This window comes from Camelina sativa, chromosome 8 (genome assembly GCF_030686135.1).
Source record: "Camelina sativa cultivar CO46 ecotype springtype chromosome 8, ASM3068613v1".
NCBI classification, from domain to species: domain Eukaryota; kingdom Viridiplantae; phylum Streptophyta; class Magnoliopsida; order Brassicales; family Brassicaceae; genus Camelina; species Camelina sativa.
The window spans coordinates 1,745,292-1,770,016 of NC_141887.1; the positions used below are offsets into that span (position 1 = coordinate 1,745,292).

A 24,725-nucleotide genomic window follows, 5' to 3' on the forward strand; every position below is an offset into this window, starting at 1 on the left:
ACTCGAGATTACACCACTCGATTTCAGTAACAAAGGCGACCATGAGAGACTTCACTAAACAAATTCTGAGTCTTTTTGTTTTGTTTTGTTTTTTTCCTATTTTAAAAAACCTTGAAGGCTTAGAAATTTTTTGATGAAGAGAAATGAAACGCTCCTAGAGACTGTTAATGGATTTAATCTTAAAAATGTTGTTTATATGGCAATGACTTTAACTTTAGAAAATATAATCTAGTTAAAATTTTTGGCATTACATATATCATAAATATTTAAAAAGCGTGAGAAAAGGACCTTACATTTGCTTTCACCCACTGACCCACACGAGCTTTTTGATACCTACCATTTTCTCAAGTCTGCCAAAAGACAATTGGAGAACTGATATATCCGCTCCATACCTCTAAGAGGCATATCAAGACAAGCTTTGATTATAATCCGTCTTTGATGGTCCCATAGTACAAATTTAGATTCCCATATAGAAGGAAAACGTTAGAACGACATGCAGAAAACAACAAGGAATGGATTCTCTTGAGAGACGATTCATTGAGAGTAAGACATTGCAAATTCCGTAGCGAGGCTAGCAAGGCAGTTCAGGTCCATTTGACATGCCGAGTCAGAAGTTTCAAAAAGGACACAGTTTTAATTACGTTTGGTTTTTTATTTGTTCCATGTAAACATGCAACACAGTCAACAGGCAGTTACCATAAAATTACCATACAGATTAGCGAATGAACTTTGGAGTTACGCGGCAAAAGAAAAAAGGTACGAGAAAAAACATTTCAGTGTATGTGGTGGACATGCGTGTGATGATCATATTATTCGAGTCGCTGGACTACTTACTACTGCAGCTCTTTCTCGAGTTCATCAAATTCCCATCCATCAACCTCATCTGCAGAGTAATCACGTGCCACCTTACCAAATTCAGATTCAAGCTCCGCTAGTTCAGCTTCAGGGTTAAATTCCTGACTGGAACCGGCAGTAGTTTTTGGTGCCTCAGGCGGTTTGCTCAACTCTGACGTTTGGGACAGAGTAGATTCAGTTGGAGCATCCATGCCACTGCTGGGCTTGGGGGATTTGGGTGATGAAGCACTGCTTTTAGGTGATGGAATCTCTATCTCTAACATTGGCCTCGCTATGGATTCAAATTGCTGCCTCATTTTCTCCATGTCATCAAATAGCTCTTTCACACGCCGGTCCTCCTTTCTGGAATCATGTAGGATTTCAAAAGGGTTTCAAAACTTAGGATTGCTAAAAGATCGAAGAGTTATGTTTCCACTCACTTTTCCAGTTTGCTCTGGAGAACCTGGAATTGCTCTTTCATGTTGTCGACAATGCTGAAGGTGGTAATGATCTGATAAAACCAAATCAGTGACAAGGAAGAGCAACCGAACAAAGAGAAAAATATAGCACAACCATGCAGAGTCGAATTTGGTCCCAGTCATTGGGTCTGAATGTAAAACGACCTACTAAGCAGCAATTCTTACCTTGGTCTCATAGTCTATATACTCCTGCTCCAGAATTTTCCTCGGGTTTGAAACCTGATTGTCCCCCTGATCGGCATTTGGCGGTTTCTCCGACCTGTCACCACCACCACATGCGAAACTGTCACCACTACCGCTAGGTACAGTCACACTCCAACTAGTGTTATTAATCAGACATCAAGCAATGTAATGGAGCAATTCAATTCAACAAGAGGAAATTACCCAGGACCCAAATTCTTCAGATTTTCCACATAATTTTCTATACGACTGATTAAAGGTGCCACCTCCTTCTGCACAATATGAATTTTTTTTTGTGTTAGTTCTTTCATATATCAATTAACTAGATCAAAGTACAGAGGTTACCTTGTACACAGAAAGTGTATTAAAGGCAACATCTGAGAAATAATCCTCATGCTTCTCCAATTCGTCCCTAAGACATGCATTCAATAGATTAATTATTGTGGTCGTGCAGCAAAGCAAGATGTATTGAGAGAAGCAGCTGAGAGTAGATAGAATACAAAGTCTGTTTATCCTTCGTTTCGGTATATGAGCATTGAAGAAGCCATGTATCCTCAAGAAAATTAATCCACGTCTTAATAACTTCTGCTTCTTTCTTACAAGCTACAACTGATTTAGACAGGTCATCGTCCTACATGCAGAATCAACATACGCAAATGATTTCACGTTGATATTGTTAAGCATAAGAGCTACTCATCTATAAGAATATGCGACCTTTGTTTTCAGGTGAGCGATTATCTGATTGTTGGCTTCACCAAATTGATCCCTCTCCTCTGTTGCATTACGAAACCGCGCTTGAGCAGCAGCTAATGATATATTTACCTACATGGAGAATATTCATTGATATACCTTCCCTACCACAATAATCATACCTAAATACATAGAATCAAATAAAATATTTATATTTCAATTCAACAGCATGATGAGCTTACATTCATACAATTAAGTCCAGTGGAAAAGAAAAAAACTTCGTCTGTTTTAAGCGTGTGTTTGTAAACCTCCAGAATAAAACAAGAAACCAATTTAATAGAGAAGATTCAGTTACCCTCTTCAGTTCGGCTTCCAGCTCATCTCTTTGTTTCTCAAGTTGTTCAATTTCTGCACCCAATTCCTGTACATAATAAATCATAGCAAAGAACCTTAATACTGGGAGCTGATGAACATGCCAAAGAATGCTGCAACTATTAGTGTTTGTTTTGCAGTCAATAATCAAAAGAAGAAATTAAAAAGCGGGAGACAAAGACCTTTTCCTTTTCACCGGTTTCATTTGCTTTCACCACACGAGCTTTTAGTGCCTCCTCTTTCTGAAGTCTGCGAAAAGAGAAAATGGACAATTGGTATCCATATATGGTATTTTTACTTCCACAGACTAATCATTCGCTCAATAGCACTAAGTGGTAACAAGACAAGCTTTGATGAGGCTCAGCATTGTTGATATATAGTTAATCAGAAAATAAATGAGGAATAAATTGCACTTTGTCTCCGCTGTATTTGCTGAACATGCATATAGTAAACAAAGAGTACGAGACTTAAAACCTATTCTTCTGGTCTGGTGAATTTACCATGTCAGATCAAAATTAAACCACAAAAAAAGTCTTAATGGCAGGAAAAAAAACTAACTGGAGTCGATAAGAAGTCTTACCTGTTCTCTGATATTCGCTTTTCGGCTTTGGAAGTTGAATTTGCTAAAGATTCTAATAACACCTTGAGCTTGTCGACCTGGTTCCAAGAAAAAAATATCTTTATTTTCGATAATAAACATTCTCCTTCAGAAGTCAAGAAATGATATGCTCTCATTGAATACATTTAACATTCCCTATCAGCACAAACAAGTAGAAGAAGATGATAACTACGATACCAATCAACTTATATAATTTGAGACTAATAAAATTTACAGACTTACTTTCTGAGCATGTATATCTAGAGAATCACCGTTGCTTAGTTGTCTCTTTCTAACTAGAAGACCTTCTAGGCTGGAGCAAAGACGAATCTTCGCAAGTGTTTCTTTAAAAGCCTGCAAAATGAGAAGTCTATATAATGGAACTACCTAAATGAGCTAAGGGAGAAAAAAAGGGTTTGGAAATAATGCTGTACTCTCACCTCTATTGTTAAAGGTGCCTCTTTAAGTTCCTTATCTTCATTCTGCTCTGGAATTTGAGAGGCATTTATCTTTTCGAGTTTTTTTCTCAGATCAGAAGCTTCAGCATCAATTCTGAAAACATGAATTCAATTAAAATTGATGCAAGATGAACAAATGCCCTATGAATCATTCATTCATTCATGAAGAGAAACGAGAGCAAAAAAGCACATCAATATCTTCATTTCTCACCTCAGCATTTCAGCATTAATCTTCAAACCTGTGATGGCATTTTGGGCAAACTGAAGCAATTCGTCCTGCTTAACCTGTCCAAGAGCAGCCCAAGCAACATAGAAGAAAACACAAGTTAGGAGGAATCCAAACACCCATAAATTAAATAATGCTTAATGATCAAGCGGTTACCAACACTTCATCCTTGTAACTCGAAAATACTGTAGCAAGATCCTGCATACTGCTAACTATAGCATCATGAACTTCCTTTCCGCCATTCAGACAAAGCCTGAAAACAATGTTAAGATCTATGAATAATCGCATTAGGTATGAAATAGCAATAAACTGTGTCGGTTTTTCCAAGAAAAAGTCTAAGACTCCTTTTGGAAGCCAAATTTTGGCAATGCAATTTGGAATACCAGCCGACTCACCCAAACATATCCAGGAGTAGAGTAATCTCTTCGTCATGTGGTGGTTCAATAATCTGTAATAGAACAGTCAAACCTTTAACCCCCATAGACGGTACATATTTTCACATATACAATAATATAAGTATAGTACTATGTGCAAAACATTCCGAGAAAGAAGATAAATGACAGGTTCTCAGAACATACAAGAGACTACTTAAGCTGGTTTTTGTTCCTTACTTTCTTTTTGCCAAGCTATACACTTTCTTTACATTTCATTATCTCGAATTAAAACTGTGAAATCTAATCAATGATGCTGCATCTCTCAGGTTCCTACAAGTCCACCCTTACGTATATAAACGAATGGAAATTTTAGAGAAAGGGTGGGTACTGATTGTTATTACTTAACAGATAGCCACCAAAAGATAACGTTTAAGCTGCGAAAGATTACCATGGACAGAACGATGCCCTCCAGAGCTTGACTTTGCAGAAAAACATCACGGAAATTTAGTGGCTCACCACCTATATCTGGGTCGTAATACAAAACCTACACATGGAAAGGGATCTTCTGAATTGGCAAAAGGGTGATAAATACAACATATGAAATTAAAAGAAGAATAGTAATTAGTAACTCACTGATAATCAAACCTTTTTAACAGAAAAAGTTACCCTATATTACTAAGGATAGCAAATATATCTACTATTCTACTTAAAGCAATATTCTTGAAATTCTAAAATGCAGGATGATATGATGACATCTTCATAAACGGCATCCTCTTTTCTCTTTTACAAAAAACAGGTCAGGAACATGTAAGATTCTTAACCCAGCACCACTAAAGATCATAACCATCTCTACTTAACTAGTATCCTTAATATTTAGGAAGCGGGAGAACTGTGGACTTCTTTGCAAACATCTTCCTATCGTCTGAAAGGAATACAAAAAAAACTACCCATTCACGTCTCTTTGCTTCATCAGAAGCAAGTGGTTCCTCTGAGCTCATCTGTTTATCCTTTACAGAACTTTGAGTAGCTCTATCAATCTCCTTGAGCACATTTAACCATCTAGTAATCAGCAACGCCCTTTCATGACCTCTATATGAGACTGCAGCTTCTTCCAATCTCTGAATCGTCTGACTAACACTCTTGAAGGCCCCAACACCCTGTAAAAGTTTGCAATCAGAAATATTCATACTAGTCTTTAAGTAATGCAACTGTAACAACTGCACTATAATAAGTTCATAAATAGGGTGAAAATGACAAAATCAAAACTAGAATCTAGAGGTATTAGACCTAAATACCAATTAGAAGGGGGAATAAGCAAAAGGGAATGAGAAATTTACAATGCGATCTTGGAAGAGTTTGGCTCCTTCAGCGACGGCTTGGCCAGCCTGCTGGACGACGGAGTCGGCATAGTTCTTGACGGTTCGGGTGATGTTTTTGCGGTTTCCGACCTCCACCGCCTTATTGACGGCCGTTCGCAGCCACGACATGTTCTATTGTTCGATCTTCTCTGGTGGGTGGGTGTATACTACGGCGAATAAATCCTCCTCCAGGAACGAATAGTACCAACAATTTTTGTGAATTACTGAAAATGAGACAACTCTCTCTCTCTCTCTCGGCCACGGTCAAAGTTTTTACTCGGTGAGAACTTTTGACGTTTTTGCACTTGCAGGCGATTTAAAATATTATTACTTCTCTGGAAAATGTGAATTAATTGGGGAAATTAGATGATTGGAAATTTATGTATTTTATTAAAATTAAATGCGAAATTTTATCTAAGTAAATAACTTCTTACAAATAATTAGTTCAATTTCTAAGCAACTAAGTAATTGTTAGAAATAATTTGTTCAACTTCAAAGCAAATAAGTTTACCTAGATAAAATTTCGCAAAAAAAAAAAAAAAAAATCATAATATATAGTTGTTAAAATTGAACATAGATGATTGAATTTTTTATATTTTGTTAAAATTAAATGTGAAATTTCATCAAGATAGGAATAAAAAAAAGGTTAATACAATTAATTTCCTTGCATTTACAAGAACACTGAACTTTTCGATTTCTTTGAAGACAAATGAATTTTTAAGGAAAAAATTAGATAATTAGAAATATATGTATTTTATTAAAATTAAATGTGAAATTTTATTTTGGTATATTTTGGTAAAAAGTAAAAAAAAAAATAGTTTGTTCAATTTCAAAGCAAATACGTAATTGTTTTCTTTGGCAAAAAATCAAATTAAAAAAAATTGAACATAGATGATTGAATTTATGTATTTATGATTTTTTTAAGAAAAAAATGACAATAAAAATAATAAAAATGCGACCCAATTGGAAACATGGGTCGGATCTCGGATATATTTTGATCCACCACCCTTGTTAGAGTAATAGACACACGGCAGCAGCGCACTTTACTTCCATCAGCTATAATAAAGGGCCGAAGAGGGGCCCACCTTTTCAAGATACACACAATCATCAATCGTCGCTCTCTCAGATTCTCTTCTCCGGAGCGATCAGATTCACCGACGAGACCATCCACCACCTCCTCCGATTCAAACCAAAAGCTTATATACCTACCTACCCCCTACAGTATATATATATATAGATATAGAGAGAGATAGAGATAGAGAGAGCTCCTCCTCTCATCCAGTATTAGGGTTTTAATAAAGGCACGAAGAATTCACTCACCACTAGAAGACGGAAAAAAAAAAAAAAAAATGTCGGGTCTCCATCGATCATCAAGTTCATCGAAGAACATCGGTAATTGCCTCCCTTCCAAGGAACTTCTCGATGATCTTTGCAGGTAATCTTATCAAATCAATCTAGTGTTTCTTTTTTTTCCTTCTCTTTTCAATTGTTTGGGCTCGGAATTGAATTGGGTAACTGTGATGCTTTGTGAATGAAATTTTTTTTGGTTTTCAGTCGATTCGTTTTGAACGTCCCTGAAGAAGATCAACAGTCTTTCGAGAGGATTTTGTTTCTGGTGGAGTATGCTTATTGGTACTATGAAGATAATGCTGTAGAGAATGATCCTAAGCTCAAGTCCTTGTCTTTGAAAGAGTTTACTTCTCTCTGTATCCTTTCTGGAAATTTCGTTTGCCTTTCTCCTCTCACTGTTACATTTCTTATCCTCTCACTGTTAGTACAATGCTCGTTTATGATCTCATTTGCCTAATCAGATGCTGCCACATAGCCTTGACTTCTTTCTGTATTATCTATTGTTCTCTTCTGGATCTTTTTTTTTCCCTTGACTTGGCTTAGTATTCAACAGCTGTGATGTGTTGAGACCTTATGTTACTCATATTGATGACATTTTCAAAGACTTTACTTCTTACAAGTGTCGAGTTCCCGTCACTGGAGCTATTATCCTCGATGAGACATATGAACGGGTTAGACCCCTTTGGGGTGATACTTATGTTTCCAGATACTTTTTTCTAATTACATTTTTTTTGGTATGCTTACCTTTTTCTTTTCTTTTCTTTTTGGTATCTTTTTTTACCTGCAGTGCTTGTTGGTTAAAGGATGGAAAGGATCGAGCTGGAGCTTTCCCCGCGGGAAGAAGAGCAAGGATGAAGAAGACCATGCTTGTGCCATTCGTGAGGTTAGTATCCATTCTGTTGTATTCCTGTCTCTTGTTTGGTTCATTTATTCTGCACTTTTGTAGCAATACTGATAGCTCCAACAACCGCCACTCATTGATCATAAGTGTATATTAATAAAAAAAGAAAATACTACTATGTAATTTAAGGAAGACCGCTTATGGGGTAAGATTGACCTCTTTTAGTGGATGCATTGGTTATATTTTATTGGTTGTTGACATATGAGATGTGTCAACGTAGTGTGTCAGAGTGCATGAATTTTTTAATTGTAGATGACAGAGGTGAAATAATAGCAAAGATAACCTCTCTTATATCTTCTGCTCTGGACAACTGGGTATCTTATTCTCATGCTAGTTTAAAAGTTTCGTTATAGCACATACTCCCTAGGTACTGGAAATAGATTTTCCTACGTGAGCTATAATTGAGGAAAGAATTATTCTTAGTTCACCAGTAGACAGGATATATTGCAAACGAGAATAGTGCTGCAGTCAATGTCAACTATATAGGCTTTGTGTATCTTTTTACTATCTCATTGGTATAGAAATGATCAAAGCTCAAATGGTTTACTTGTATTTCTATAGTGCTATCCTCCCGGTGCAGTTAGCATTTCACATGCTGTATGTTTGCTGCTGATTCTTTGTATAGACCTGGATCATGGGTTAATAGTGAATAATTGAATATTTTGTCAAACTTGTTTTGGCTGTCTGTCTTATGTACTGTTCTTCCATATCACAGGTCTTAGAGGAAACTGGATTTGATGTCTCAAAGCTACTCAAGAAAGAAGAATATATAGAGTTTGTATTCAGGCAGCAAAGAGTACGACTATACATAGTTGCTGGGGTGACAGAGGATACACTTTTTGCACCACAAACAAAGAAGGAAATCAGTGTGTGTATCTAACAATTGACCTTGTGAGTGTGATCTTGTCTGCGTCTGTATGAGTCTCTGATGTTTATTTGTTGTGGAATTCTTGTAGGAAATTGCATGGCACCGGCTTGATCATCTACAGCCAGCAAGTAATGAGGTGATAACTCATGGAGTTTCTGGTCTCAAACTGTACATGGTGGCACCTTTTCTTTCGTGAGTAGTGGCTCTCTATTTATCCACATAGATTTCTGGGTGGTCTTCGTTATTGGTGCATAACAATAGATACAAACTTGTGCAGGTCGTTGAAGTCGTGGATAATAAAACATCCGTCACCTGTAGCACGAAGACCTAACAAGCCCCTTAAAGGTTTGATGTCTTTTTCACCAAGCATTCATTAAAAGAGAGGAATTTTTGGCAGAGATCTGACTTCATATGCTTTTACAGCACTCTGCGTGTGGAATGCAAGGACTAGTGTTGGAGGGAACGGGACAGCAACAGTGGAAAGCCACAATAGGAAACCTGAAGTCAAGACAACAACAATAGAAAGCCACAGTAGAAAAGCTGAACTCAAGACAACAACAACAATGGAAAGCCACAATACAAAGCCTGAATTCAGGACAGCCTCAATGGAAAGCCACAATACAAAGCCTGAAGTCGACCATCCTCAGGACATAGTACCTGAAAGCAGTTTCAGAAGCTTCAAGTTCGACATGTCAGCTATCAGACAGGCGATGGAATCTGATTTTTCAGCTTGACTGGTCAGTCAGTCTCATATATGGGTTGGATTGGTATTGGGAGTTATGATGCGGTTGGACTGGTATTGTGGTTTATGATGCGGTTGGATTGGTGGGTTTGTCTATAGCAAAACCGTTGGATATGTTCATACGCTTGTGCCTTTTTCTATTTCTTCGGTATTTGGTTTTATGTCATTTGTTTCTTCTAGAATGAAAGGGTTGTTGTAAATGATGGATAGTTGGAGAGTTGTTAATCCTCTGGATCATGGCTTTAGATGACTATGGTTGCGACCAGCTATAAATGTTAAAGAAGTTTCTTACCCGAGTAATTGATGATCTTCTTAATAGTGACAATAACTGTTTCATCGAAGCAGCAAGTGTTCTAGTCTTGGACAAAGCTAAGAAAGATGGCGTTATTGTTTTTTTTGGCTTACCTATAAAACTAAAAAAAGTCACACCTAATTAGTAAGTTTATATATAAGATTATCTTACGAGATATGTCTTGAAACTGTTTCAACTTTTACACATTGTAACTTGATTTTGTTGAGTATAAAGGTGGGTGGGGGAACGGTGGCCTAAATTTGGCAAGCGTGGCCTAAAAAAATATATTTGAAGGCTATACGAAAACATTTTAAAGAAACAGAAACGGACATGTGGCCTTTTTTTTGGTATGTTTTACACTTTTTACTTGCTTGTGTTTAGGTTTGGAGGTTCATCTACATTAAGCATCAGCATTTGTGACTTTGACTCTTCTCATACTTTTTGTTTTTTTCATCAAATTAGTCCTAAAAAAATAAGCAAAGACATGTTAACACAGCCCAACCACGTTGAGAAATTTATCTATAAATAGAAATAGAAATTAAAACGTTGGTTATAACTCATGTTTCCTCTTCCCTTCTCCTTCTAAGCTAACAACGGTAGTTTTAACGCCGTTAGATATTTTCCCGCTTCATCACAATCACAAGAAACCCAAAAAGAATGTCTCGTGTGGTCGCAGCATACGACAACATGACGTCACCGTTCTTCTCGCCGGAGTATAACGGTGTCTCAGGCGGCGCGTCGTCTTCTCCAACGTTCGCACAGCTCTTGCAAAACGTCGGCGACACGACTCGTCGTGGTGGTCATCATGACCAGCACCACGTCGATGTGGATCTCACCTCGCCGGACCAATCCGTACCGTTCGTTCTCTCGTTCACCGATCTCACTTACAGCGTCAAAGTTCGCCGGAAGTTAACGTGGAGACGCACTTCCGATCCCGGAGCTCCTTCGTCGGAGGGTCTCTTCTCTTCCAAGACGAAGACGCTCCTCAACGGAATCTCCGGTGAAGCTAGAGACGGAGAGATAGTAGCTGTGATGGGAGCAAGTGGCTCAGGCAAATCAACACTGATCGATGCGTTAGCTAACCGTATCGCTAAAGGAAGCTTAAAAGGAAACGTTACTCTAAACGGAGAAGTCCTCAACTCGAAAATGCAAAAAGCTATCTCTGCTTACGTGATGCAAGACGATCTTCTCTTCCCCATGCTTACAGTTGAAGAAACCTTAATGTTCGCAGCCGAGTTTCGTCTCCCTCGAAGCCTTTCGAAATCCAAGAAGAGTCTCCGCGTTCAAGCTTTGATCGATCAGTTAGGACTCAGGAACGCTGCTAATACAGTGATCGGAGATGAAGGTCACCGTGGGATCTCTGGTGGAGAGAGACGGAGAGTTTCAATCGGGATTGATATCATCCATGATCCGATTCTGCTTTTTCTAGATGAACCGACCTCTGGTTTGGACTCTACAAGTGCTCTTAGTGTGATCAAGGTTCTCAAAAGAATCGCTCAGAGTGGAAGCATGGTGATCATGACTCTTCATCAACCTAGTTACCGTCTTCTTCGATTGCTTGATCGTCTTCTTTTCTTGTCCCGTGGTCAAACCGTGTTCAGCGGTTCGCCTGCGATGCTACCTCGGTTTTTCGCTGAGTTTGGCCACCCAATTCCCGAACATGAGAACCGCACTGAGTTCGCTTTGGATTTGATCCGTGAGCTGGAAGGATCAGCTGGTGGAACAAGAAGTTTAGTTGAGTTCAACAAAGTTTTTAGACAGAGGAAAGCAGAGCCACGAACTCAGACTGGCCTGTCCTTGAAAGAAGCCATCAGTGCAAGCATCTCCAAAGGGAAGCTCGTCTCTGGAGCGAACACAACCACCCCTGGCTCTGGCTCTAACCCTGTTTCCACCATTCCAACATTCGCAAACCCGTTTTGGGTCGAACTCGTGGTTCTAGCAAAACGTTCCATGACTAACTCTCGGAGACAGCCTGAACTATTCGGGATACGCCTAGGAGCTGTTCTAGTCACTGGTTTCATCTTAGCTACCATGTTTTGGCAGCTTGATAGCTCTCCTAAAGGAGTCCAAGAACGTCTTGGATGCTTTGCCTTTGCAATGTCCACAACATTCTACACCTGCGCGGATGCTCTTCCAGTTTTCCTTCAAGAACGTTTCATTTTCATGAGAGAAACCGCTTACAACGCTTACCGAAGATCCTCCTATGTGCTTTCTCACTCTCTTGTTGCCCTCCCTTCCTTGATCATCCTTTCGCTTGCTTTCGCAGCAATCACTTTCTGGGGCGTGGGGCTAGATGGAGGTCTCATGGGTTTCCTCTTCTACTTCCTTGTCATCTTAGCCTCTTTCTGGGCAGGAAGCTCATTCGTCACCTTCTTGTCAGGCGTTGTTCCACATGTAATGCTCGGTTACACTATTGTGGTAGCTATCTTGGCCTATTTCTTGCTATTCAGTGGGTTCTTCATCAACCGAGATAGAATCCCTGACTACTGGATCTGGTTCCATTACATCTCATTAGTCAAGTACCCTTATGAAGCTGTGCTCCTAAACGAATTTGGTGACCCTACAAAGTGTTTCGTTAGAGGAGTTCAGATATTCGACAACACACCTCTCGTCGCTGTGCCTCGGGGGATGAAAGTTAGGCTTCTAGCAACAATGAGCAAATCACTTGGGATGAGGATCACAAGCTCCACTTGCTTGACCACAGGATATGACATTTTGCAGCAGCAAGGCGTTACCGATCTCACCAAATGGAATTGCTTGTGGGTTACGGTCGCTTGGGGCTTCTTCTTTCGAATCTTGTTTTACTTTTCTCTGCTTTTGGGAAGCAAGAACAAGAGGAGGTAAGAACAAAACTCAGTTTGATCTCTGGTTATAAAGTTTGGTTAACCTTTGTTTGTATTCTGTATCTTTCTTTTAATTCTTTGTTGTATACTTATATTTATGTGGTTGATAAATTGTTGAATGAGCTCAACTACTTATATTTGTTTGAATTAGTAATTGGAAATTTCTAAAAAGACTATGATTGATTGATAATCTGCAAAATAACATACATGTAGCTGCAAATTGCATTTTTTTGTTGCTACCATGTATTGAGTACACTTGAAATTTATTACCTTGCGGATGAGGCGTGTACAGAATATTTGGCATGTTTGGTTTGATGAGCACAAAAATTTCACAACTAAATAAATGCAGCTCTTTTGTATTCACAACTAGGTGGTAGCCCAGACGTTGCGTGGGTTATTACATAATCATTATCCTATTTTGAAAAATAACATAAACTAACATATTACTATTATTTTGGGTTTTTTGTGTACATCAAAATATTTTACTTATGTTTTACACAGATTTTGCTTATTTTTTTGTTAATTTAATTTTTCATATTAAAAATATATGTAAGAATGTGAACTTGTAATATTGGGCCATGAGCGTATGTATTTGTCAAACCGTCTTAGATTTGTTACTATTTTAGCAATAAATTTAATATATTGCATTGGTAATGATATTGTGCATTTTAAATGTTTGACTTTTCTGATTCTTATTATGGTTTAAAATATAAGTAAAACAATATATGGATTTAAATTACAACGTTTTACAATATATGAATTTTAAATTATTTTAGTTTGATCTTTAAAATAAACTGCTGGAATAATATCACTCATATATATTTTTAATATAAATCTATAAAAGATGAGTAATAGTGTATCTGATGTTAAAATGAGGAGTCTCTATGTGTCAACTTTTTAGAGCATGAGTTTAGAGAAAACCTTACTTTATCAATAAATCTAATATATTGCATTGATAATGATATCGTGCATTTTAAATGTTTGACTTTTCAGGTTTTTATTATGTTTTAAAATATAAGTAGAACAATATATGGATTTAAATTACAATGTTTTACAATATATGATCTTGAAAATAAAATACTATAAAAGATGAGTAATAGTGTATATGAGTTTGATTTTTTATTATAGTTAAAATTAAAAATAAATAATTATAAAATTTAATATTAAAAATAACAAATGTTAAAAGGAAGAGTGTCTATGTGTCAACATGTGAAATGTGGAATGAATCCCCAGGATCTGTTAAGAGTGTCTCTTTGAACAATATATAGATTTAAATTACAATGTTTTACAATATATGAACTTTAAATTATTTTAGTTTGATCTTGAAAATAAAATACTATAAAAGATGAGTAATAGTGTATATGAGTTTGATTTTTTTATTATAGTTAAAATTAACAAAAATAAATAATTATAAAATTTAATATTAAAAATAATAAATGTTAAAAGGAAGAGTGTCTATGTGTCAAAAGAAAACCTACTTTATTATATAAGATACTCAGCACAAAGGCACCTTTTACACTTTCTGTAAAACATCATATGACTTGTATGTTGATGGTCTGATTACGGAATATAGCCTCATCACTCTTACAACATCAGTCCCTATAAAACTTAGATTCATGAACTAAAGTTAACACCCACACACATTCCCCAATCAAAAATTATGGATTCCTCTTTCCAGTTCCAAACACCTCAACCCCTCATTAGCAACATCTACTGATTAAACCTGGTGAAACTCCGTGCCATGAATCTTTCACATGCCTATACTGGAAAAGCAACAAGATCAATCACAGGCTCCCTTCCCTGGATTTATCCAAATGGATGTTGAGATGCAACTTCGAAATCCAAACTCACTTGGAATGAGGAAAAAGATAAAGGAACCATCAAACAGACCATTGGGTCCTTTTTTTTTTTTACAGACCATTGGGTTCAAATAGGTTGTTTACCTTTGGCCGGTTCCAGTTTGCTCTTTTCCATGGCTAGTAATCCAGTTCTACCAACTGTACATGCTTCAACTTGATAGGTGAGAAATATCATTATTGCGTGAAACAATATTATTGAACTTACTAGCCCATATATCTCACATTCCTTTTGTCTATATCAAAAGATAAGTGGCTGTTCAGCACTTCAAGCAAGCTTGGTGTATTCTTAATCATCTTGGGCAATAAAGGCAGATTGATGACATCATGTTGTAGGAATCCATCATCTGGTTCTTCGCATATGAAAGTGAATGTTCTAAACCAATAACAGTTAAAGCTCAACCATATACAGTATTGGGGTTGTTATGGTTCTAGCAAGTCCAACTTCGAGTAGAAACACTCTACTGCTACGGCGAAGAGTCTGCAGGTCTCTCCTGCCTGAATATTTGTACGGGTGAAAAGTCTGGAGTCCTGTATAACAAAGGGAAAGTGTCTCTTCTAACATCCTAGTCATTCCTCCGCTCATATGTGTTGGACCAGTACGTTCTACCTAAGTCGGCTAAGGACTACTGAGTGTGGAGAAGCCTGAAAAATTCCCATGTGTATTTACACCATCTTGCTTAGGCTGTATACCCATTCCAACTTCAACATGGACAGTAATAAAGTGCAGAAGAGAGGCCGAAATCTGAATCACAGGAAGAAAGGCAACGAAATCTAAGATCATACCACAACAGAAGTACTATATATACACAGCCAAGCAATGGCCAATTTCGAAACTTGTAAGGACGATAGAGCAGAGTGGCCGTTATTGGAATCTCAACAATAATCAGCCACTAACTGGTCACGGCAGTGGCAACATCACAAAACTTCCGTTTGATACCTGAGTCACTATCACTTATATCTTCCTGGTCTTAGAAGGTTCAAGTAAACTGAATACTAACCTTTATTCTAAAAACCATCACTACCGAGCTCATCCCGTTGCCAAATTTTACTCTGCTTTGTAGTTTCCTCCTCTTCTATATTCTTAATTCTTTCAGATGCATTCTCAGCTGAGTTCTTATTTTCACCATCAGTTTCCATCAAACTCCCTTGTTCTTCACTTTTAATACGAGGGTCCTGTCCGAACCTCACAGCATCAAGGTCATTCTCTACATTACTAGGTGCACAACCATCATTGTTAAAAGATGGTCTAAAAGAGCTGGTACTATCATGTCTATAACCAAATCGTCTTCTCTCAGCATTAACATCAACACCAAATCGTTCAGAATGAATCTGACCTTCAAAGAAATCATCACTGTAGTCGACCCTTTCTCGAGGATCCAAGTTATTCAAGTTTCCATGGTTTCTATATGCAACACGATCAGATGGTTTCCTAAATGAGTTGCCATCTCTTCCATAACCTCGACCCCTTACATAACCTCGGCCCCTTGCATAACCCCGGCCCCTTCCAGCATTTGATGGTCTATGTGAGAAAGGTGGAGAATTGTGTCTTCTGACAACCCTATCCCTTGAATAACCAGAATGGTCAGGCGAGCTCATCCTCTCCATTTTATAACCTGAGGGTGATCTCCTATGAGAAAAGTCTGTATTATGCCCACTGAACTCTTCCTGTGACCTGTTTCTGAAAGACGAGGATGGACCATCTGATCGTTCTCTTGATCTAACTGGAGACCGTGAGCGAAAGCCAGGAAAATCTCGTTTGGGGTTATGTGAAAAATTTGTTTGTCCTCGAGGAAAACAACCATTCCGACCTTGATACGGACGTAAGGGATTCATAAACATTGGTTCTGTGTTGTTGTTGCATTGTAATCCCCTTGTAAATTTTTCACCATCTCTACTAAATCCGTGAAATGCAGATGCATCCTCTTTATTTGTTGGTCCTCTATTATATGAAAAGTTAGGGGTTCTTCTAGGAAAGGAGTGAGAATAAGGTCCTACTTCATCATTCGCAGACCGTCTTCCTCTCTGAAAACTACCCCTAAAGCCACCACCCTGACGAGTGTTTCCATGATTATCAAACTCAAAATCTGCATTCACAAGATGAGAGTCATATTTATTTCTAGAAACAATAAGCTTTGTTCTTCTATAGAAAAACTTAGACATGACTTTTACTTTTTGTGTCCTGGTCATGCAGATTGCTTTCTGTGTTATCAGGTAATCTCCTTCTGTCAGGTATGAAATTTAACCTTGGGCTTCTCATAAATTTGCCATGGTACCTCTCACGCGAGAATTTGTAGGATTCATCACTAGCAAAGTAAACAATAATGGTAAATTTTAGTACACAAAGATCTCAATAGGGAATGAGACAAAAGAAAGGATGTAGATTAAAAAAAGGTCTCAGAAATATCACCTTCCTCTCATAAGATATTTCCGCGGTTCATGTGGGAAATTAGGAAATCTGTCTCTTTCCATTCGGAGTGGCACAAAGCTGTCTGAAGCATCTAGTGCCTTATTTGGAGATTTATTAGAAACTTGAGCTAAGTTTATAATCCGACTCTGGCTACCATCACTGCACTCTGCAGGAGGATCATTGTCAACAGTAGATATTTCTGCCTTGTATGAAACTGGACTGCTGTTATCTACTATTTCAGGGTTGTCAATCCCGCCTGACACTGTAGAGACACCGGACATTCCTTCACCATCCTGAACTACACGACCTTCGTTTTCACCTGATCCATCAAATACTCTACTTTGAAGTTCTGGAATATGTCTCTTAGTATGAACTTCAGTGCTTGCCATTTCAACTAATTTCAAACATGACTCATCAACAGCATATTTCTTAAATTTATTTATAGATGATGAGGTAGAGCATTCTTTAATATGTTTGTTACCTGTATTACCAAGAACTGCAGATTGACTCCCTTTTTCTTCCACATGGCTAGAATTTTGAAAGTCGCCATGGTATGGAACATTAATATTCCTTTGTTCAGTTTCAGAACCACCACACTCGGCATGTGCAACCTCATTACCTTCCCTGAAAAAGGCAGCTGGTCCTTGGACCTCCCTGTCATCGTACAAATTCCTTTTCCCAGCTTGCTTCTCTACTACTCTAGATAGATCATGACCACAATCTGATTCAAACCCATAACTGTATAACTGTTTCTCTAGCTTTTTACCAGATGAAATAATCTTTTCTTCATCACTTATAGAAAGCTCATCAGTTCCACGAGAATTACGAGGGAGTTCTTTCGATATACAGGTCTTGCAATCATCTAGAAATTTCTCTTCAGTCAAGGATGTAACATTTACACCTGAAGCATTGAGGTTATCATCTCCATGACCAGAACTTGAACTGGTCGTGTGAACTACACCATGTCTCAGCACTTCGCATAACTTACCACTAGCTGCACTGCTGTTCTGGCCTGAATTTTCTTTTAATGTACAGACAGGATAACTCTGAACGCATGGAATTATTGCCATTCCATTCAAGGACATTGGTGCATTGTTGATACCATTAGAACAAGGTATATATTTATCCTTCTGATATGGCGTAGAACTTGTAGGTAAATCAGGGACCTCACATGATTGCATTATTGGTATATAGGGATAATTTAACGTTCCATCTTTCCTATTGAAAACTTCCGATTGGGTGAAGGTTTTTGGCTCAGCCTTTACTGATATAGGAACCACTGGCTTCAAAATGACAGATGAGGGACTATTTCCTTTACCGAGTCTACCAACAATCTCCTGTTTCACTCCTTTATTAGATAACCCGATTGGGCAAACTTGAGCGCTCTTAGTGTCCTGCCTAAATTCTGACTTCACGGTCCTAAGGTTTACCGAGTTCACATTTCCAGCAGTCATTGTTGGTCTGACTAAACTTGTACAAGCAGCCCTTGCCTCTGATGTGGTAGCTAATACAGAAGGTAATTTTTCAAGAGGAGGGTATGAACTGAGGCCTAGACTAAGTGAACATGTGGGATTAACCTGATGATCAAACTTCATTAAAGTCTTCACAGGAGTTCTAAACCCTACAATTTCCTTCTGTTTATCAGAAACCGGCTTTGCAATAACAGTCGTATCACGACAACTTGATGTCTCTATGTCATGAAGGCTTCTGTTACTGTTTAAGAATGCAGCAGTTGTCTTAACCCTATTCGAGCGATCTAGAGGATCTTCCCAAGCATCCATGGTAGTGTTCAAATCCCAGTTTGATCTGCTCACACCACTTTGATTGCCAGACTTGGTGGTACAAATAGAAATAGAATCTGTGTTATGAGGAGGGGCACAAACTCCCTTGCTTAACGACAAATTCAGTGCTGTAGGCTCTTCATTCTCACAATACGGAGAAGTGTTTCTAGTATTACAACCTAGCCGTAAGGAAACAGTATTAGCACCAGAAGATGATTCTGTTTGACACTCTCCTCTGAGAGTTTCCTTGTCACCTGTCTCTCTGACAATGTCATGAGTCTTAAGAAGAGTTTTTCCTACTTTAATCCCAGTTTGATCTGAGGTAACAACAACAGCACCAACAGGAAGCGTTCCCAGAGAACAATGGAGCGAACTGCCAAGTATGTTAGAACTTTTGGAAGGGATATCAAAGCCTGCCAAAGGACTGGAACGAATTGGAGAATTTGACTTCTCAACTTTCACTCTACTTTGGTCAAAAATTATGTTGCCAATGCTCTTCTCTTTACCAGTAGTAATTCCAACAGAAACAGATTGTTGTAACGAAGGTGCTGGTTCTCCAATATTTGTCTTGGATGAACCACCAATCATTATCTGATTTTGATCAGCAAGAGATGAATCCAAAGCACCACTAGTAGTAGTGGTATCAGCAGCTTCTTCCATTGCCGGCTGCACTAAGTACTTCCTCTTCTTGATTGGAATATCACTGCAACTCCAGGTAGGTGGTCTGATCCGAGGCTGGAATGAAACAGAGGAAAAAACATCAATCAATATAAGAGTTTCTGATAATGTCGGAGAAAGCATTAGTAGTACTAGTATTGAAGTTGGAATAAAAACCTACCTCTCGGTTTCCAGACATAGCTCGGGGTAATAAATATCCAAAACTTCTTCACTTGTACTACCTTCTTCAAGCTAACTTCACCTAACACACCAACAAAGATCAAATGTCAACATTAAGGTTCATTCATCTAAAAAAAAAAAAAAAAGTAGAACTCAGATCAAAAATCTCACAAAATATCTCTAAATAAACCCTAAATAAACGCAACAAAGAAAGTGAATCCAGACGCAACTCAAGTCCCTCCCTAGAATGGACAATACAACAACCAACAAAACTGTATGAGAAAGAAAAAAATGAAGTCAACGGTTAGAACTATAAAACTAAATCATTTAGTGGAGACAAATCTTTGATAAAAAAAACCATCCAAAAAAAATATTGAATCCAAGTACGCAAAAACAAAAATCGATGCAATAATATTCCGATGGAAACAATGACCTAAAAAAATCAAACTGACCAGAGGAAAAGAGTAAATCAAGTAAGCAAATCCACCGACAGTTTATATAAATTGCAAGTTTAAAGACAGAAGAATTACACAGATTTAAGGAAGAGAGAGAAGAGTTTCGATGGGGGAGGAGACGGAGAGAGAGAAGAATCTATCAAAAGACGGAAGAGTGATGAAGTGAGAGAAGTCTGATGACGATGATGCAAGTTTCCAGTCAAGAAAAAGATAAAATGTACAGTTACTAGCTACGAAAAATACAAGGATGAGAGAAGCAATAAGAGAGAGAGAGAGAGAGAGATGCGAAACTTGACAAGGGCCACGCAAAGACACAACCCTCTCTGCAGCAGCTACTTTGCCTTTATATAATAAGATACACTTTGACTCATCCGCGTTTTGCACTCAACCCTTTTTTTTTACTACACACAAATATGAATGTTGATTTTATACAAAAAAAAACAAAAAAACATTTAAAAACGCTTAAAATATGTATAATATAAGTGTATTTTTATATAAAAATAGATTTTCATGTTAATTACCATAGGTCAATGATAATTGTATTCGTTTTGCTTGCGATGGGTCTCTATTATATAATGGGCCTTACGAGTTATTTACTTATTTTACGTAATGGGCAGCTTTTGACTAGCTTACACACACACATTCAAAGAGAGCAACTATATTGACCAGACCAGTCAAATATCTTCTGCATTTATTACTGTGGAATATTGAAACATTGATGAATTTACCAAACGGAGCCCAGATTTTTTACCAGAAATATTTAAGTTACAGAGAGGAATGAATGAATGAGAGAGTCAGAAGAGGAGGGCGTTACAGAACTTATAGGGAAAACAAAAGCTGCAACATTTTAGTGTAAAGTTGTAACAGCCTAACAACAACTGGTTACAAGCTTCGTCTGTATCTATCTCTCCTTCAGACTCGGTCCCTTCCTCGTTCCTCCTACTTCTCCGAGATATTACAAAAAAAACCAAATTAATTAAAAAAAAAGTTTCCATCATCAAATATGTTATTGAGGTTTCCATGATTTATATAACCAACCATTCTGCAACACTGCGGAAATACCAAAGACTGAACTGAAGAAAGAAGATGGCTTCCTTGAAACTGGGTTCTAAATCTGAAGTCTTTCATCTAAGTGGCCACACATGGTTAGTCCTCTTCTTCTTCGATGGTTTTAAATTCTCATTCAGTACCAAATACTAAATGTCTCATTTCTGTTTTATTTTGTAATCTGATCAGGCTTTGCTCGACTGGTCTTAAACCCGATGTAATGATCCAAGTCGAGGAACAAAGCTTCCATCTCCATAAGGTATCTTAAATATGTGAACACTGTATATTTTCTTTAGAATTTCTCATTCATATGATCACACTTGCCATGTGTTTTTTTATCATCAGTTTCCGTTGTTGTCAAGAAGTGGATATCTAGAAGCTCTGTTCGGCAAAGCATCTGAGACAACCTCTGTTGCTCAGCTTCATGACATTCCCGGTGGACCAGATACGTTCTTGCTTGTGGCCAAGTTCTGTTACGGTGTCAGAATTGAGGTCACACCTGAAAACGTTGTCAGCCTCAGATGTGCAGCAGAGTATCTCCAAATGAGTGAAAACTATGGAGATGCTAATCTCATCTATCTCACCGAGAGTTTCCTCAACGATCACGTTTTCGTAAACTGGGAAGATTCTATCAAAGCCTTGGAGAAATCATGTGAACAACCTAAAGTGTTACCTCTTGCTGAAGAACTTCACATTGTCTCTAGGTGCATTGGTTCTTTAGCCATGAAGGCTTGTGCAGAGGACAACACTAGTTTTTTCAACTGGCCAATCTCGCTACCAGAAGGAACCACTAGTACTACTACTACTACCTTCTGGAACGGAATACAAACAAAGGCCACGAGCGAGAACTGGTGGATCAACGATGTTTCATCATTCCTCGATCTCCCAATGTACAAGAGGTTCATCAAAACAGTTGAGTCCAGAGGCGTAAAAGCTGATACTATAGCAGCATCTGTCACGCATTACGCCAAACGGAATCTCCCTTTACTTGGTTGTTCTAGGAAGTCTGGTTCTTCTTCAGAGGAAGGTACTAATTATGGAGATGACATGTACTACTCACATGAAGATCAAAGAAGTCTCCTTGAGGAAATCGTGGAACTACTCCCTAACGAGAAATGCGTTACATCCACCAAATTCTTGCTCAGGCTTCTTAGGACATCCATGGTTCTGCACGCGAGTCAGGTCACTCAGGAAATTCTGGAGAAGAAAATTGGGGAGCAGTTAGACAAAGCTGCTCTAGAGGATCTGCTAATACCAAACATGGGATACTCTGCTGAAACACTCTATGATATCGACTCTGTCCAGCGGATTCTTGATCACTTTATGTTGATGTTGGATTCGAGTATCGTCGAGGAGAAGCAGGTTATGGGAGAATCTTATCCTCTTAAGTCCATCACAAAGGTTGCAAGTCTGATAGACGGCTACTTAGCAGAGGTCGCGTCAGATGAGAACTTGAAGCTATCCAAATTTCAAGCACTTGGTGCTTTAGTCCCGGAAGATGTGAGGCCAATGGATGACGGTATCTACCGCGCAATCGATATATACATTAAGGTAACATAAACAACCTATAGTTTTGTTATGTTTTGAGTTCCAAAGTTATTAACTATGAGTTGCTTCCCAATTGTATTAAAGTAATCTTTAAAATTATGCATGTATCTAACTACGGAGCTATACAGGCTCATCCATGGCTGACAGAGTCAGAGAGAGAGCAACTATGTCTGCTGATGAACTGCCAGAAACTGTCACTGGAGGCATGCACACACGCAACACAAAACGAGCGTCTACCATTGCGTGTCATAGTACAAGTATTGTTCTTTGAACAGATGCGGCTTCGGACATCTATAGCAGGATGGCTCTTCGGCTCCGAAGACAACAATGACTCATCAAGCGGGGCGTTAGAAGGAAACAAGAACGAGAACACAAATATGGTGATCCACGGGATGAGAGAGCGCGTTTACAAGCTTGAAAAAGAGTGCATGAACATGAAGCAAGATCTTGACAAGCTCAACAAGACAAAAGAAGGACGCAACTTCTTCTCAAAGATATTCGGATTGAGGTCTAAGACTAAGACTTCACCATGCGACAAAGGAGGTGACGATCTAATGGTTCCTGAAACCAAGAACTGATTAGAGAAGTAAGAGCAATAACTAATAACAATATTACATGATCTTTACTCTTTAGGCATTTTGGTTATTTTTGTTCTTAAATTTACATGTTTGGACTCTTTCAAAGTCGTAGGACTATTTGGAGACACTCTTAAACCATGGGATCTTTATCAGAATCACTTATTTAATTAAGGGTTTGAATAATTGCATATTAGAATCACTTACTAGGGTTTGAATATTTGAATAATGCATATTAATTCCATTGAAAATTGAAAACATTATTAGAGTGGGTATTCAACTTAGATTTAAAAAGATTTGGTAGGATTTTAATATTTTAGGATTTTGGAAGATTTAGTTAAGATTTCAGGGGATTTCATTGTGTTTTAGAGTTTTTATATTTCTTAAAAGGAAATGAAATGTTATTCTATGAGATTTGATTGTAAAACTTTAGGTGATTTTAACATATTTTACATCTCAAATATATTTTTTGTGGTCTTAAAAATATAAGAACATTTGCATCTTTTAAGAACGTAACAACATATATATATATATATATATATATATATATATATATTCATATGTAGTCATCTGTACTGATTCCCTGATAGAGAAAATTTGATTCGGTTAAATCGCATAACTAATGGAAGAAAGTTTTGGCATGTCTTTGAGCATTGAACTGGTTTCTTCGGAGTCAACATAGTACCAGCACAAAAATCCCAGTTGACCATTGCATAATTAGCTGCAATTTACACCAAACTTGTTAAGAACTCACTCTTTGTTTCATTAACCAAAGGAAGAATTATTCACAATATTTCACGACATAGATTTTTTCAGGAAGTCGTGAAAGATCAACGCAGTCTTACCAAAAAGAGAGCACCATAAGGCTAAAGAATTTTTGGTGATTCCGCTAGCAAATACAAATTTTTAGCTACTACAAAAGTCCATAAGCAAACAAAGATAAGGAGGCAGAGTCCGATGGAGATTCAAATTAAGAGGGAGAAGAGAGAGAGCTTACCTAACAGAAATGGTGGTGATCTGATTCACAGGAAGACACAAAGCTTTAGGTTCATTGGTTGAGAAGGAGGCTGGTGATCCTCTGAGAATTTTTGGCTTTAGAGGTGTCGTAAACTTTCATAATTTTTTTTTAAGTCTTTTAAAATTCTACTTCAAAAGGTATGATTTTGAGATCGTATTTTTTAACTAGAAACAAAGAAAAGTCTTATACAATCATTCAAAATCTCAATTTTTTAAAAGCTGTGATATTTTGAATTAACAATATATTTCAACTAAGTTTTTTAAATAACTGATTGAATAACAAGAGATTTTAGATTATTTTAAATGATTTAACATAAATCCAAGTTGAATAACAAAAGATTCTAATAATTTTTTTAAAATCATCAATTGAATAACAAATGATTTTAAGAATACTCTAGAATCTTCTAAAATATCAGTTGAATACCACTTCTAAATTTTCTTAGTACAAGTGCACACCTAAAAAAATGATTTTGCTCCAATACATGTGCCAAATATACTATAGACTTAAAGGCCCAAAACTAGGTTACCAGAAAATTCTCAATTGCCGTTTTTCTTTTAAGCTTGCTGTTGTTTGCCTCTATAACACAACACGTTATAAGTGCATAAAATAAGAAAACCCATGCATTTACCCCAA

The 24,725-nt window shown here is 37.6% G+C and overlaps 4 protein-coding genes and 1 pseudogene across 23 annotated transcripts; 3 read left to right on the forward strand and 2 right to left on the reverse strand.

Annotated features, from left to right (window-relative positions):
* Positions 1 to 631: 631 nt before the first annotated feature.
* On the reverse strand, positions 632 to 5,851 carry LOC104705609 (uncharacterized). Its single transcript, XM_010421639.3, has 18 exons — positions 5,549 to 5,851; positions 5,159 to 5,368; positions 4,660 to 4,755; positions 4,233 to 4,285; positions 3,994 to 4,090; positions 3,823 to 3,896; positions 3,594 to 3,705; positions 3,397 to 3,507; positions 3,136 to 3,212; positions 2,738 to 2,804; positions 2,539 to 2,604; positions 2,208 to 2,315; positions 1,994 to 2,124; positions 1,839 to 1,905; positions 1,698 to 1,765; positions 1,479 to 1,572; positions 1,275 to 1,345; positions 632 to 1,197 (listed from the first exon to the last, which is right to left on the reverse strand). Exons 1-18 carry the CDS (start codon positions 5,696 to 5,698, stop codon positions 834 to 836), a joined length of 2,016 nt encoding a protein of 671 aa, XP_010419941.2. The 5' UTR covers positions 5,699 to 5,851; the 3' UTR covers positions 632 to 833.
* Positions 5,852 to 6,660: 809 nt separating this feature from the next.
* On the forward strand, positions 6,661 to 9,730 carry LOC104705611 (mRNA-decapping enzyme subunit 2). Its single transcript, XM_087461899.1, has 8 exons — positions 6,661 to 7,004; positions 7,124 to 7,275; positions 7,463 to 7,590; positions 7,707 to 7,802; positions 8,536 to 8,688; positions 8,777 to 8,880; positions 8,966 to 9,033; positions 9,112 to 9,730. The coding sequence occupies exons 1-8, from the start codon at positions 6,919 to 6,921 to the stop codon at positions 9,420 to 9,422; spliced, it is 1,098 nt and encodes a 365-aa protein (XP_087318025.1). The 5' UTR covers positions 6,661 to 6,918; the 3' UTR covers positions 9,423 to 9,730.
* A 400-nt stretch (positions 9,731 to 10,130) lies between these two features.
* On the forward strand, positions 10,131 to 12,736 carry LOC104705612 (ABC transporter G family member 6 pseudogene; annotated as a pseudogene). The gene has a single exon (XR_015563926.1). The product of XR_015563926.1 is annotated as an ABC transporter G family member 6 pseudogene (transcript).
* A 1,289-nt stretch (positions 12,737 to 14,025) lies between these two features.
* Positions 14,026 to 20,295, reverse strand: LOC104705613 (uncharacterized). 19 transcript variants are annotated; one of them, XR_015564434.1, is made up of 8 exons: positions 19,980 to 20,225; positions 19,451 to 19,531; positions 17,313 to 19,347; positions 16,832 to 17,150; positions 16,594 to 16,727; positions 15,423 to 16,508; positions 14,509 to 15,166; positions 14,026 to 14,323 (listed from the first exon to the last, which is right to left on the reverse strand). XR_015564434.1 is itself a non-coding variant. In XM_087462959.1 (7 exons), exons 2-6 carry the CDS (start codon positions 19,466 to 19,468, stop codon positions 15,430 to 15,432), a joined length of 3,585 nt encoding a protein of 1,194 aa, XP_087319085.1. In that variant the 5' UTR covers positions 19,469 to 19,531; positions 19,980 to 20,225; the 3' UTR covers positions 14,026 to 15,166; positions 15,423 to 15,429. The 19 variants fall into 19 exon arrangements, 8 of the variants coding, with proteins under 8 accessions (XP_087319085.1, XP_087319083.1, XP_010419950.2 ...); XR_015564433.1 differs by having other exon boundaries at positions 14,026 to 14,328; XR_015564430.1 differs by having other exon boundaries at positions 14,026 to 14,328; positions 16,832 to 17,225.
* Positions 20,296 to 20,644: 349 nt separating this feature from the next.
* Positions 20,645 to 23,260, forward strand: LOC104705614 (putative BTB/POZ domain-containing protein At5g13600). Its single transcript, XM_010421649.3, has 4 exons — positions 20,645 to 21,049; positions 21,141 to 21,210; positions 21,297 to 22,502; positions 22,628 to 23,260. Exons 1-4 carry the CDS (start codon positions 20,991 to 20,993, stop codon positions 23,075 to 23,077), a joined length of 1,785 nt encoding a protein of 594 aa, XP_010419951.2. The 5' UTR covers positions 20,645 to 20,990; the 3' UTR covers positions 23,078 to 23,260.
* Positions 23,261 to 24,725: the final 1,465 nt, after the last annotated feature.